General features: G+C 53.9%; 1 protein-coding gene across 5 annotated transcripts in view; it reads right to left on the bottom strand.

The window, feature by feature from the left end:
- Window positions 1–15867, bottom strand: part of dve (SATB1_N and homeodomain domain-containing protein dve) — a 98393-nt gene that overhangs the window by 40196 nt on the left and 42330 nt on the right. For all 5 annotated transcript variants that reach the window (XR_016286838.1, XM_089565525.1, XM_089565504.1 and 2 more), the window contains exon 3: window positions 9120–9302. Coding sequence is in view for 4 of the 5 variants with exons in the window: in XM_089565525.1 (XP_089421651.1) it covers window positions 9120–9302 (183 nt within the window). In the remaining variant the exon portion in view is untranslated. The remainder of the gene's footprint in view (window positions 1–9119; window positions 9303–15867) is intronic.

The following is a 15867-nucleotide window of genomic DNA, read 5'->3' as shown; positions in this document are numbered from 1 at the left end:
CGGCTCTCCGTGGCACGGCCCAACGCAGCAGCAGCGGCGGCGGCGGCTTGGGGCCAAAGCCGATACTTACGAATGCGCGGATAAAGGTACGGACACACTGGCGGCAAGACGCGCGCGGCATGCCGCCGGCGGCAAGCCGCTTGCCGCGAAACCTGCCGCTGCGGCGGGTTGATCTGCCGCGCAGCGAATGGGTCGAGGAGCCATTTTCGGCGGCTTGCCGCGTGCCGCGGAGCGGGGAGACCAATGAGGGGCGCCCGGCTTTGTGACGTAGGGAGCGTCTGTGTCGCCACCTCTTGGCTCCTACTAAAGTTACATGCCAGCGGCGGCGGCGGTGCCGCGCGCGCTCCTGCAGAATCGCGGACCTCGACCGGTTTGGCTCACGAAGGGAGCTTTGCGCGGCGGCGACTCTGCCGCCGAGTGTGGCCGTCCCTCTCGCGGCGGGGGTGGCGCCGCCAGCGGCATGCCGCGCGCTTTGCCGCTAGTGTGGTCGTACCTTAAGCAGCGGCGGCGACGCCGCGGAATCAGCGGGCAAAGCGCGCGCTGGCATACGCGACACAGGTCCACGCGCCACGGAGGAATTTTTACGCGGCAACGAGAAAGCTATCCGCCTTTGCACTCTCCCCTTCCCTCCCGCGTATACGCAGTGAAAGAAAACAAAAAGGGGGACAAAGAAACAAAACGAGGGGGAACGGGATAGCGAGCAGCTCGGGCGCGAAAAGGTCGCGGCGGCGTTTTCCGCGGTGACGGCAAAGAGGCTCGGGCGCGCTCGCTCCGTTTTTACTTTTTGTTTCTTCCAACTCCAGCCGGGTCTCGGGATGAACGGTTACTCGCCAGAGGTTATATGTTTGCTTTCGCGCCGCTCTCTCACCCTCCTTCCCCCTCGGCGCTTATTTGCTCGCGTCGTTCGAACCGTCGTTATTCCTGCCTGCAGCTCCGTTCGGCCGCGCGCATATGCCCGCGGTCTTAAGATAATGCGGCCGCCGCCGGGGGCAACGACGACGGTATGCGCGCGACGGCACAGCGCGCGCTGCATGCACGCTGATCGCGGAAACCAAGAGAAGCGCAAAAAAAAAGAAAGCACATAGGGCGGAGCCGTGATCCGTATACGTGAACACAATTCGAGCAGGTATAAGGACGACGGATGAACGGCGACTGCGCGAGAAAGTCATCGGATCATGTGAACCCCCCCCTACTTTTGCGATCTCGCGCGCACATAACAGCCGAGATGCAGCCCCGTTCGGATTATGCGAAGCGTGACACAAGCACACACAGACAGATACGACCGCATGCGCGCGCGCGAGAGAGAGAGAGAGAGAGCAGTATCTGAGGCTTGCATCTCTCTCGGAATCTCAGCACCGGCGGGCAGTAGCAAAAGCGTCGTTTTGCGCCGCAGTTGAGTTTACACTATATCATTAGGGCCCGCTACCGAGTCGAAGTCGCTAGCGCTAATTAAACGAAATGAAAAGTGCGGCATAAGTTGCGCGTTCACACAGGACTCAGTGGTAACCACCGGAGCGAGAACGAGGACACCGCGATGAGCGGAACTGGCGTTCACAGCGCACGCGGGCGGACGCGCTCAGCTACTTCGCGCAGGAAGAGACAGTTTTGTCCGCAGTCTTGCTCCGTAACGAACCGCGCCATCGTGTTATCACGCGAGGTGCCGTAATGCGCAGTGACAATTGCGTCGGCCGCCACAGCACCAGTCCGCGGGTTCGAATCTCGCCCTCGTTTTCGACGGGAGGCGAGATGCAAAATACAATAAAGAAAACACGCACGGCTACCGAATTCTGGTGCGCGCTGAAGACGCACCCACACGGTCGAGACTAATCCGAAACATTGCGCAACAACATGCGATTAGTGCAGCAGTGGTATTTAAAAGTTTAGAAAAAAAATTGAGTTTTTTTCCCCCTCGGTACGCGTGCTCCTTCCACGAGCCAGCTCGTACAGTGCACTTGTCACTAGACGAACAACGTGACATCCCGCGAAGCCTTGTTTATACCACCTGCCTGAACGATCGCTCGGCTCACGTTCGACCCCGCTTACCAGATGTCAAAAAGGTTCAATCCCGCACGCCTAATGCTACCGCGGAGGCGTGGTGCTCAAAGAAATGGGAGCCAGGGGTGAGGCGAGGGGGGGGGGGGGGGGGGGAAGAAAGAGGGAACGCAATGCCTCAGAGGCCACCAAATTTCTGCACCTCTTTCTACTCCCGGCCTCCTCCGACTACTCGCAGGCGCAGCTATAGCGACCCATGGGGCGCGCTGGCTGAAGCAACAGCGACAGGCCGGAACACGCCCGCCCCCTTTAGCGCATATGTGACGGGATTAGCGGATCAATAAGCGTTGCTAAGTGCGGGTCGTCGCGCGCGTAAATAACGCCCCCTCTCCCCATTACAGGGGAGAAGGTAGTGGAGGAGGAGGAGAGATGGAGAGAGAGAGAGAGAAGAGAGCTGCGGCAACGCCGGCAGCAGCGACTTTGACGAGAACGAGATCGGAGAAAGCCTGAAAAACAATTTGCTCCCTGCGGGACTCGAGAGGACCGGAAGTGGAAAGTGTTGAAAAAAAAAAAAGAAAATGCGTCGCTCACTGTGCCGTTCACTCGGGGGTCATAAATATGCAAATTGCGCCCGTTCAACGAAAGGCCAGCGGGGTTAATTATTACCGCGCTTCGACCGCCCGCAGTCCAGCAACAACTGCAACAACAAAAGCAGCGGCAGTGCCGCTCAGGTTATCCGTGGTTATACCGCCGCTTCTCCAATCCCGTCACTCGCATCTGCTCTTCGACACAAACGCGCGCCCAACGTACAGCTCAGCTACTCCAAGTATCAAAACAGGTACGACACAAGAGATTCCAGAGTTCTTTTACAACCTGCCTCATTATCATCATCATCAGAGTTAAACAGGCATTAAAAAGGAATGACAAGGCTGGGTATGTAAAAATATTTGAGAAAAAATAAATCAGCGTGTTCATTTGCGACGCTTACAACAGTCCAGTCCCCTTTCGGCACAGAAAAAAATAAAGAAAGAGAAACGCTGGAATTTTTCTTCAAGGGTAGTAGTATTAGTTTAGATATCAGGTTTACCGCTAGATATATCTCGGGAGCCGCAAGAGATTACTCAGGGGAACAGATTCTATGTGCAGTCCTCGCACATAGTTATACCTGGTCGAAAATTCAGCTGCCACGGTGAGGCGATGTTTTGGCGCAACGTTTCGCATGGTGGCAGCGAGAGGAAAGGAGACTATTGAGCGCTGTTCTCGCTTTAGAATAAACCAAAAGCAAGAGCCACGACCAGCCGGATGTCCCTGACGGGAAACGGGCCAGCGTCATGAGGCATGAAAGCATGGAGCTAGTTAGCCCCCCTTAACAGTTCGTGAACCGGAACACGACATAAAACGAACGGAAATGCAGGAAGAAGGATCCAATGAACTCAGTTCGCATGCGCCACCTCGCATCTTCCAGATTCCATCACTTATAATTACAAGTGTCGCAGATGTGCTCTCAGACATCCCGAGATAAAACAGGTGATTCGGGACACACGCTGACAATTTACATCCGGAAAACCGAGCAGGCAAGAAAGAAGAATGCGAAAAACATTACAAGAAAGTCTAGTTAACACCCTGGAAGATATTAAAAAAGAAAGGCACATCTTAAATTACTAAAAAAAAGCATCTAAAACGGGAGAGGAAGCCGCACTTCTAGCGCGACGCACATATGTGCAAAAACTGAGACACGAACTGCAGAAAAATTCAAAAGCGTGGCGCGGAGGTGGAGATGAGGAACAGCGAGGCACACGGGAGCCATGAAAGAAACGCATAACTATATCAGGCAGCAATGCGAATATCAAGGGCCCAGTGGCAGGCGTGGCATAAGTGCAAAAGCAGAGGAATACGCAATAAAATCGTAGTGAAGATAAAAAGCATGGTAATCCTAAAGAATGTCGATAATGCCATCGATAGCCCGCTTGGGTTGAAAAGCAGATGTGTCTTCACACTGCCCCAGCCCAACAGTAATGTTTCACGACTAGTTTATACATTCACCAAAACCCTAATCGATTCCGTCACTCTACACCTGATATGCTAGAGCACACAGCCCTGATATGAAATAAAAAGATTGCTAAAATCTCCCTCTTCTTCACCAGCTGTGAACTGCGGCAGCGAAGGAGTCCCGGTAACACGGGTACCGTCTTGTCACCGGAACCACCACTGTCTCCTTCGCTATGTTGCGAATGCTTACCCACCCCACACAGTCGCCTCGCAGAGAAACAACCTCTTCAGGGGCAAGCGAATTTCGCATCGAGCGTCCTGCTATACGTCCGAAAGCTGCGAAGCCGAACGGCTTGGCTGACCCAACTATGCCTTTAAACAATTCCCTCTATCCTTTCCATTCCCATTCCTCCAACCGGACATCTTAGGCAGACGGTTCGTGAGGAAGTAGCGCCGGCGGGCAAACCAAGCGACTAAAGACAGAGCTCTAAACCTTACTCGCCCACTTCTCGTCTCTCATCGACGTTCTGGCCTTTCTCGTTCTTAGGCACGCACGCATCTAGCCGCTCGTTCATTCACTACCCTGCTTCCAGGGCAGTGGACGCCATGCTCACGGAGGCCAGTTGCCGCGCCGCCGTCGGTGAGGCGGTCCTAACCTGTGGGCCCTTCCAGCTTTTCAAGCACACTGCTCAGCGCTGCAGCAGCAACGAGAACTGGCGCCACAGTCCAAGGTTCAGGACACATCATCACCACCATCAGCTAAATCCGGAGAAGGGCTTCCCAGTCCTGTTCCGCGGTAGGGAATGGGCGCTTCAGTGGTCGATCCAGATCGGTTTGGCGAATTTCGCCTTGTTGCTCTTAAGCAACTCCCTCCCCCCTCTACATCCGCCGAGCACAACCAGACTGCGGTGGAACTCCCAAGAGTGCCGTGACGTCACTTCCGGAATAGGCAGGCAACGTATAACTGTTTTCAGTGCTGTTTCTGAGACATCGCCTGATAACCCTTTCCGACAGCGTATATTGCGGATATACGAAGGCGTCGAATCGAGCAGCTACCCTTCTCGTCTGGATCGATTCGGATCGCGGTTGAAGTCTCCCAGAAAGCAGCAGCAGCAACGATGATTTGAAAGAAATTTTCTTGTACCGCCTCATAACTGCGCGGATTAAATACCGCACTCGGAATCGCCCAGTTGAGACCGATGAACAACAGGTGCGCTCAGGGAGCCCAAGGACTAAAGAAAAAGTAGGAGCACTCCGGGCAAACTTTCGAAATAACATATCCGACCAGGAACAAGGGGATCCGGGAAAATACACTAGAAGGGTTGAAGGAGAAACAGTTACGCGGAATATAAGAACGGAGAGGCAGGATGTTATAGCCTCAGAGATTAGGTGTTACCAGAGGTGTGTGAAGCAAAAGAAAACAGAACCAAGCAGCAAACGTGAGAGAGATGGGGGGAAAAGAAGAAAAGTTAGGCGGGCATAGAGTGAGTGAAGGCGAAAACGAAAGGAAAAGAGAATCGGAATAAACAGAGGGGAAAAACAAAGATATCCAGGGGCACCCGGCGGCGGCACTGAAGAGGTTCCTAATCCTCTTAGCATGGACGTATTTCCCAATACCGCTCGTCTATATCCCCTTTAGCTTCTCAGCACCGTCTAATCCGGACTTAAATAAAACATGGGAGGCCTAATGTAGTCAAGGGATTAGGCCGGCGGCGGCGGGAGCCGGAGCCCCCGCGCGCGCGCGCCAAACACACCAGCGCGGCTGTGGCGGCGCGCGCGGCACTAGAGTGGCGCACATCCGCACGCGGCCGACGCACCAACACACCGCTCCCCGCTTTTCCCCGGCAAGCACCCACGCGCACCCATTACCGAGCGACCGCTACTCCGTACGGCTCCCCGCAGTGTATACACTGCACACGTGCAGCACCTACCTACACACAGCAGGTTCTCTCTCTCTCCCTAAAGCGGCAGCAGAGTGAAGAGAAAAGGGAGTAGAAAGGAGGTATACGGTTATCCGCGCACGCGGGCGGTGCAGTAGCGGAAAGCCCCGAGAGGGTTTTTTCGAGACCTCCTTTCTCGCTTCCCTTCTTTTCCTTACATCCGTCGTCATCTCCAGCAGGTTCTCGCACACTGCGCGGTGGGCGATGTGTTTTTCCCTGGGCGCCCTATCCCTAATCTCGTCAAGGTGAAACTCCTGCCGGCAGATGGCGACCGACCCGGGCCCCCGAGGTGGATGAAAGGGGGGGGGGGGGGGGGTCGCGACGGTGCCGAGACCCGGGTCGAAGAGGATCGCGCTTATCCTTTCCGGCTCCACCGCTTCGCGCCGCGCTCTTTGTTCTACCCTTCCGGTAGGGAGCCTCCTACACGCTGCCTGACTCCCTCTGCCCAGGAGTCTCGGGGTTGAGGGCGCACGTATGCGCAGTGAGGGAGGACGCTCTGAATACTGGATAGGAGGCAGGGATAAGCGGGGATGCTGCTGCTGGGGGCGGCGAGAACGAGCGCGCGCGCGTCTCAAATCCCGTTAGCCGGGGCCGGGCCCGATCCGCGAGCGCGCGGTGGAGGTGCGGATTAGGGGGCCGGAGGAGGATGAACGAGAGGATCAGGCCCAGATGCGAGACGGAGGGCGATGCGGCGGCGACGCCAGAGTGCGCCACGTGACGTGCTTTTCTATTCGTTCGTTCATTTTTTGCCCGCTCTCGCATAAACTAGCGGGAAAGGGGAAACATAAAGGGAGCAGTGTGGGGGGAAGAAGAGGAGCGGCGGCCGCTCGAGAGCAAAAGAAAGAGAATCCCCATCCTCATCCCCCGACGACAGCCAAATTCCGGCTCCACTTGCCTCGTTTACGGCTATCCATACGCGCGGCGCGGATTATGTAAACGCCGCGGAGTCGGCAGAAAACAATTTGCGAAGCTGGAGGAATTTCGGGGAGGAGGGTGTGTATGTCCTTCTCCTCCCCCCTTCGCTAAACACGATGCACTGGGCCGTCGCCGCGCAGAAGAGGCGATGACGACGAGAGGGAGCAAGTTCACGTGCCTGTAGTTTGTCACATGCAGTCCCGAAGAAAGGTCTGGCGAGTGACGTAACGCGAGGATGCGTCCACGAATTTCAGGAGTGGCAACGCACATGATCCGGGAGAGCAAATAACGAACGCAGGACACACCTTTCCCCGTCAAGCAGCGTTAGGGAACTGAGATTTTTTTTTCTTTTACAGCACTAGCAGTAGTCCACAACACGCAACCACCGACGCTCACACGAGTTCCGACGCTGCCCAGCTTCTTCTCTTCGAGCTGTAGGTCTCCCGCACAGATTTCGGTGGTTGCAACGAAGACCGCGGTGAGCGTCCGGACTCGAGAAGCGCACCGGGCGGAGGAGGTGGCCATCGCCTTGGCCGTTTCCGACCCCGGATGTACTACAGTGTTGTGTGACTCTAGAACGGCAGTGAAGAACTACGCCAAGGGTAGGGTATGTAGTGAGGCCGCGCGCATACTGCGCAAGGCCGAAGACATCGGACGCAACAGTCCTGTGGTGATCAAGTGGTTTCCGGCCCACATGGGCAGTGACGTGTCGGAACGCGGAAACGTGAACCACAACGAGACGGCCAACTCGGCCGCGCGAGGACTAACCAACCGCGCGGCTGAAAGTACGGCCGACTCGGAGTCCTGGTCGCGACGCAGTGCCAAGGACAAGATGACCACCTTCAACGAAATAGTGAAATGGTACAGACTGAACAGACAGACTATGCCGCCACCTCACCCGGGGCTTACCCGGAAGGAGGCAGTGTTATATAGACAGTTACAGACGGGGTCCCTGCTCACCCCGGTGCTAGCTAAGCACGTGTGTCCGAGTGTGTACGCGAGTGACATATGCAGACTGTGCGCGAAGGAGAGAGCCACCGCGGCTCACATCCTTTGGGACTGTAGCGTAAATCCGCGCGAAGCCAGCGAGAAGACGACGATCCCGCCGCAGCTAGAGGCTGCAACGAGGAGCTGTGATCATAAGACACAACTCAAGGCCGTCCAGCAGGTCTCGGCAGCTCTCGAGAGGCAGCGACCGAGCGAAACCGAGGAGAGGGGGGCGGCGCCCCCAGGAAGGGGGCGGCGGCCCTCTCGAACCCGCGGAAGTAGCGAGGGACGTAACAAGACCTCAAGGAGCACAACGCACGAGATTGACGTAGTGGCCGCGCCGCGGTAAAAGCTTGTCCTCCCTGCTTGGAGGGAGCCTAACCGACTCTGCAGGCTTTCTAAATAAAAGTTGTTCTCTCTCTCTCTCACTAGCAGTAGTAATTTTGCAAGAAACCCTGCGTTGTTAGCGTTACCGTGAGGCCTCGGAGAAAGTGGAGAATAGTAGAGATGAGGAAAGTGGGGAGGGGGCAAATGAAGAGGAAGAATGCGGACAGGGTGAAGTTACGAGCAGGAAAGTGCAACGGCGGCAAGTGGAGAGGATGAGACACTAGCGGCATTTTTTTTTAAGGCGAAAGCCTTTCTTGGCTCATGAGTGGCGTGGGCGGAAGTTGTAGACAGAGGCTGTCCGCGAAAGTGTCCACTCGAACTGTCAATCATTTGAAAAGAAAATATCAAGAAAAGAAAACTGGGGTCTAGGACGGAATCGAACCAGACGGGGACGCTGCCGCGACACTTCGACGTTTGAAGCTGAATAAAGGCGCGTCGGTGAACGCACAGTTCTTAAAAATACATCTTCGAGATATGTATTACGGCCTACATGAGTCATAATGAGCATGTTAATTACAGATGTCGCAATCAAGCGAGTACCCAGCTTCCTCCGTGCTTTTCGTGCAGTCGTAGCGCCATCATGAGGCACCCACTGAAAACCCCCCTCGCAATGTACGGCGTTGGCCTAGCAGATGGCGCAGGTGGCGGACCGCGCACAGCTTTCGCATTTCCGCACGTAAGGAGATTTAAATGCACCTCATGAGTTTTTTTTTTCAAAATCGCCGATACATCCAGGATCCGTGGACAGTAGAACGCTTTGCGCAGCCTACCGCTAATACACGCTGTTTCAGCTTTCATCGCAAGATACCGCGGGCCTGAAGCGCGTACCCGGGGCACAGTTTCGATCACTGTGGACGAATGAGGGAGGAGCAGGAGGATGTTGAAGTAGTAGAAGAGGGAGGGACGCACCCTTGGCGCAGATGGCCTCCGAGGGCGAGTAGCCGAGCTTGGTGAGCGCGGTGCGCACCAGGTCGGCGAAGAGGGCCGCGCTGGGAACGATGGCGTAGCTGTCCACCTCCACCGACGGCTGCTGGCTGTCCGTCTGCGGGCTGGGCACCCGCTCCACCACACAGTGCACCGGCAGAGTCTTGCCTGCGATAGAAAGAAAAACAACAATTTGGAAAAAAGAAAAACAACGCTCATCATCCTTTGATACAGCGAATTCCAGCACTTGTTGATTGTGCGAAATGCTCAGCCGGGCACCTCACGTCTTAGCTACGTTCCTCAGGCTCCTGTTTCTAGGTTCCGGATAGAGCCTCGCGTTTCCGATCGCCGCCGCGCTCTTACGTAGCGCGCTTTTAACGGTGCAAGGCTATAAAGCGGCAACGAACGGTCTTTCCGTCGGGCTCCGGACACAGCGCGTTCCAAACTGGTGCTTATTATCGCTTGTCGAAACTCTATAGCACAAGGTCCAGCGCATGAAGCCGTTCCACCTCGTCTACGGCGCTTCTTTTGCTGCGACTGAGCTGTCATGTTGCAGCAGCGTGTTGAAGGCAGGACGTCTGTGGTTGCCATCAACGCGTGTGGTGCCTATGCTGCAGCGTGACATCTCGCCCTGCTCCACCTGTCATGATGCGCGCACTTTGCTATCCTCCCCCCCAACTCCCTCTCTCTCACTTGGCACCTGTCACTGTGGTCACGTGTTCACGGACGCGTCGGTGCGGACACCGTTGAACCAGGCGAGGTCGCCATTAACAGCTAGCGCTGAAAAAACAAAAAAAAACGCGAATGCAGGAACGACTACACAACGACTGAAATGGGTACGCGGTGTTCAGCTAATTATGAACTTGCAAATGATATGCGACAGCAGAAAGTATAAACGAACAAGAGCGACTGCCTTGATTCAGTGTACGTACACACCGCATAAGTTAAAATCCATGTCCTTACGAGGAAAAGGCGACGCGCGGCCGAACAAGTGAGCGAACGGTCGTCGCCGGATCATCCCGAATGGAGAAAAAGGGAAGGTGCACAACAGAGGCGACAGCTGCCAAGTTTACGCGAAGAAGGGATTGAACGTGGGTCTCGACGGGAACGGCTTCGCACGACCAGACAGCGGAATAAAAAGGAAAAAAAAAAAGAACGAAGACAAACCCCGCTCACAATGACCCCGATTCCGAACGGACGGCGGAAGAGAAAGCCTCGTGAAGTGAATGACGCACGAAAGTAGAAGAAGCAAAGAGAGATAGCATCGGGAATGAGGGAAAATAGGGGAGACACGTAGAAAGACAAAATAAGCGCGGGAATGAGGGAAAATAGGGAAGACATGAGACGAAGAAAAAATAAGCGCGGGCGAGGAAACACAGAGACCCACACCGCGGTGAGCCAGAGACAGCAAAACAGGACGGCGAAAAAACAGCAGGCGAGAACTCTGTACCAAAGAGAGAGAGAGAGAGAGAAGGGGATGCATAGAAAGAGAAAGAAAATCAAATCTCAAAAAGACAGCAGAAGTAAGGGCAGGGCCGCATCCCCTAATGAAGGGACGTGAAGCCGACGACGATAAAAACAGAAAAGAAAAAAAGAAACGTACACGCCAAAGCATAGGCTGTAGTCAATATAATATTAGGCAGGGATACCGAGTAAAGGCCGATGGATGAGTAACAAATAAGGGAAGCTTCTTGAGATCCCAGAAAGAAAGCACGTGTAAAAAACGCGAAAGGGGAAAGAAAAAGGGAGCAAGGAAAGGGAAGTAAGACAAAGAGAGGGGGAGACATCCCCGCGCAACGTCCTTGTCCGGCCCCGGGGGATCACCGGCCAAGACGCGGGAGCTTCTTCGTTGGCCGATGGCGGGCCGCTGTCGCGAGGCGAGCTCTTCGGGCGGCGGCGAGGAGAGACCCGTTCGCGGTGGCGACAGGAATGGGCCGGGACAGAAAGGAAAAAGAAGGGAACGTGCGCGTCAAGCCGCGGGAAAAAGTTGGGAAGATCTCTGAGGAGCTCCGGGTGCTCCGCATTCCCTATAGAGGCAGGGATAATCCGCGGGGTCTCATCCTCTCGTACGAGGGAGACGGGAAATGAATAGAAGGAATCATCGCACGCAGGCAGCCACGAAAGAAACTCGCCTGTGCAACATACGGACAAGGAACGCATCGTATCTGGCTATTCGAAAGGGGCCGCAATGCGAGAAGGTGATGGTTTGTGGTTTATTGCGGTTTAACGTCCCAAAGCAACTCAGGCTATGAGGGACGCCGTAGTGAAGGGCTCCGGAAATTTCGACCCCCTGGGGTTCTTTAACGTGCACCGACATCGCACAGTACACCGGCCTCTAGAATTTCGCCTCCATAGAAATTCGGCCGCCGCGGCCGGGATCGAAGGTGAGTTTGGGAACGAAAACAGATAGGAAGGGTACAAAGTGCGTCACTACATTTTTGCCTTCGTATTCCCCTCAGGTAGTTTACTGCACGCGCCAAATTAAAGTTATAGTTATGGAGGAGGAAGGGAAGGAAGAGAAGTGTCCGCCACACTACGTGCCCTGTCCAACTCCTTTTCCTCGATTCCCAACGGGACATCGATCAGCCGAGTTTTACTTTCCAACGGCGAAAACGGAAGTACTATTTTCATTTCTTACTGAACTTTTTTACTTTCTCCAGGCGGACTAATCAAACAATGCATTTACACGCGGGACGTGAAAAAGTTTCGATCAAAGGGTCCCAGCCTTGTCGTCTTGTTCCGGGACGACTAAAGAAAGTGAACACGAAATCTACCTCCCCCCTCCATAACAAAAAAATAAAGACAAACTCGGCCCCCACCCCCGCTTCTTTATTGACCACACAAAAAACCCATTCCCAGTGGATAAACGCTAAATGGTAAAGAGGTGAACACGGGAGGTTTAGATTACGACACAAAACGGCGACATCGCCTGCACGGGAGCAAGCAGTGGTAGCGACGTAACTACCAGTGCAATACAGACTCGGAAGCTGCGCGGAACAAAAAGAAGCCCCACAGTGAGCAAGCCTTCGGAAAGCCGACGTTGCTCTGAACGCTTCTTCCAGGCTTTGAACCAAGCAGACGCGGCCGATGTTTCAGACAGTTCCAGTTTGCGAGGATGGACAATGCCATCTATATACGACTGAGCAGACGCAAGTTTGGTCGTTGCCAAGGTATACCCTTGAGGCCTTGTGACGTTCTCCCGCGGTTTCCAATTAAAGCTCACTGAACGTACCTCGACAGGATAAAGAGTTCGCCAATCACTTAGAAACACTGACTTCAGTTATATTCCAGCGAAAAGTACTGCTTCTACAACAACCTTAGTTCATTTTATCCGAGAAACCCTGTTTGCCTGCAACCACTTCCGCACTCCCTGCCACCAGCACCCTCTAACGGTGGGTCGTTAATCTTCCTCGGGGCCCAATGGGCGTCCGATATTTCCGAAGCGCCACGTTGCTGCGTTCCCGGAGAAACGTAACGCCAACTGACGTGCGCGACAAAGCGTTTGACTGTGTGTTCTAAAAGTGGCCTCGAAACTGTTAAAGAAGCGGAGGCTTCGGCGTTACTTCGCTTATACTAGCACCTACCATTATGGACTCCGATAACGACCACAACAACAGAAGCAGAATCGAGAAGTGAAACAAGAAAAACGGTTAGCATCACGAGAAAGCAATGCGGTGCCAGTTCTCTTCTTCAGTCGTGGCTAGTTGGCTCTTTGATGCCGAGGCACGCAGTCCCTGTCGCGCGACACGACTCTCTCTGTCGCACGACAAAACCTGCGACACAAACCTGTCGCGCGACAGGCAACTTCTTCTCACGACAAAATACAGGAATGATGTCTGTCGTGCGACAGAAGCCACTGCAAACACCTTTGTCGCACGAAAGAACCCACAACACGAGCCTCTGTCGCACGACAAGAAAGCTTGGCTCGCGACACAAAATTCTGTCGTACGTTTTGACCGGGACAAAAATGGTCTCACCCTGCCCAAATCTCGTTTCAATCTCTATCCGCCAGCTTTCGAATGCCCGTCCACTGCTGCGGATGCCAGATCCACGCGCGCATTCCGAAACTTCTCCGCGCGACACCTCCCTCCCCCCTGAACACGGTGAGCTCCCCGCGCTTGCTATAACGTGACTGTCTCCCACTAAAAAAAAGCTGAACCTAATTAACGCTATATTATCACGGCGCCGCGCTATGCAGCACGGCGGCAAAACGAGGATAGGAGAACGAACCAACTATAAGACGTCTAGCGCACAAATAATAAATAAGGCTGCGCTGGGCGGTAAGACTCGAAGACGATGCAAAGAAACGGGCGGCTCGGGGCGGGAGGAGCAGGCGAAATCCGAAATGCGTGCACGGAGGAGAAGAACTAAAAGAAGGGGCCCCGCGAATGCCGTCGAACGTACACGAAGGCCGGAGGGATTCGATCGGCGCAGCATCGATTAGCGTGCGCGCTTAATCCCGCGCTTAGCGCCGCCGCTTCGTGTGCCATTACAATAGGCACGCGCGCGCCCCGCTCTCTGTGCTTGCATTCCGCCAGAGCCCCTCCTCCTCTCTTCGAAGATGGAAAGAGAGAAAGAGAGATAAATGAGAGGCAAATAGTGCGCACGTAAGAAAATGAGAGCACCAAAAATGCGCTATCGAACGAGCGGAGGATAAAGAAAAAAAAAAAGGAGGCGAAGAACAGCCGCGGAGTAAAACAAAAAAAGAGGAAAACAAGAAGGGGAAAAGACGTAGAGTAAGCCGTTAAACTCGTGGCCAACAGAAATTAAAAACCAGGTCGAAAGAAACAGAGAACAAGCCACAACCTAAAAAAAGGATTCGAAGAACACGCAGACAGGCAACACAAAAAAGAGAAGTACAAAGACACGCGCCGTCAGAAAAAAAAAAAAAAGAAAAGACAGGCGCACAGTCAGCCGGCGGCTGCGCAACGTCCTGCGTCAGAATACAAATCTCCCCAGCACGAGCTCTAAGCGCGTGCGCGCGCGGCGAGGTATGCACGGAAGAGAAAAGAAGCGAAGACGGGGAGGGGGAGAGAGGCACCGAGGAGGAGAGAGGCTCGCATACCGACTAATCCGGCTTCAGCGCGGCGCTCCTAATCCCGCGGAGCTGTCCAGAAGCGCCCTCGGAAATTTCGCCTCGCGGATTAAAAGCTAGATCCCCGCCGCCGCGCCTCCTCCTCTTTAGCCTCCCCCGCCTTTATCCCCCCTCCTCGCCCGGCTTCTTCTTAAGTTCTTTCACCAGAGATCCGTCGCCGCCGACCGCGCTCGGCAGCTCGCCCTTCGCATCTTCGCATAATCCCTTTTCCGTGCGCGTCACGAGAGTGTGCCACCGACAGCAAGGATTAGAGAAGAGAAGAAGAAAAAAAGGAAAACCCGGAGAGCTTATGGGGCCATGCGAAAAACAATTGCTGGGCGAGTGGTGGATCTCGCCGGAGACGAAGGTGGGTGTGTGCGTGCTCCGAGATGCATGTTTGAAGAAGGGGTTGAAGCGGCGCGCGACTGTACGCGTATAGATATGGAAGAGATCGCTATTATCACTACTCCTCCCTCCTATTCCCGTCTGAATGCCGCGTTTTTACTTTTTTTTTCTTGTTGCTATCCGATTGCCCGCGGAATGCAGAAGCTCTGGATGAAGCTTGGCGGAAAGACGGGTTGCGCTGGCCCTCTACGCAGCCATATGGGAAATTTACATCTGGAATCCCATACGAATCTACTTGTTGTATGCCCAGTGTTTCGCCACGCCGCAACGCTCAACGGTGATTGCCCACTAGTTAATCAAGGAGTTGAACTTTAAGACACCGGTCTCCGCGAATTTTACAGCGAAGTCTGTTATGCCGAGCGTTGGCAGGTGCACCTGGTGCTGTCACGGCAGCCAGGTTTACCAACTTCGCCTCTAAAAAACACACGAACTACGGTCATATATTGTTAAAAAAAAATTGGGGCCTTCTTAACAGCGTTCTTCAGGAATAAAATGCGACGGCATGTGGAAGTTAGTCCACTACCAAATATTCCAAAGGACTCCCCAAATTTTGGAGGGAAGTCCAACCCAGAAAATTAAGGTGGATTAATGGGCGGATATAGTGAGGATTAGCCGGTAAATTAAGGTACAAGAGCGGGTCGATTAGTATGATCATATATGATAATCAAATGCAAGACGCTCGAACATTATAGTCCTCAAATTTTCAAACTCGGCCGTTCTGATGACGTCAGGACCTTCTTGAGCAATCAGGGAATTTGGTTACGTGGAAACATGGTAGTTTTTACAAGACGACTGCCTAAATGTTCATTTAAAAAAATGATACACCACCATTGTAAGGCATACAACACTGAGGTGAAGTAGGGGCTAACGTTTATGAAAGCGCTCAACTGTAAAGGTCGCCGATTCGAAGGTCTCTGACCAACTGACGGTGTGGCTCATTCTTATAAGGCACTTAATGCCTCCGCATCAAATTACTGCCTATTTAGGTCCGCGAAAAGCGGCCAGCCCTTTCGCCGCTGAGCTGCAGAGTTGTTCTCACGCCAACGAAGAACAAAATGCGAAACACGAAGGCGGCTTCGTTCGCAAACGCACGAATGGGCTCAAGAAAGCCCTTATAAAAGTGGTCTGTGACAGTCTATAGACTTCTCATAGACTCTATTGGCTTCCTATAGATATTTCCTTCTGTCTATTCAGTCGGAGAGGGCAGTTTTTAAAGCCCTTTCTATCATATGTCTATTCAGTCTATAGACTCTC

This window comes from Amblyomma mixtum, chromosome 1, assembly GCF_055824585.1.
Source record: "Amblyomma mixtum isolate Tamu chromosome 1, ASM5582458v1, whole genome shotgun sequence".
NCBI lineage: Eukaryota > Metazoa > Arthropoda > Arachnida > Ixodida > Ixodidae > Amblyomma > Amblyomma mixtum.
This window is presented reverse-complemented; position numbering and strand designations above follow the sequence as displayed.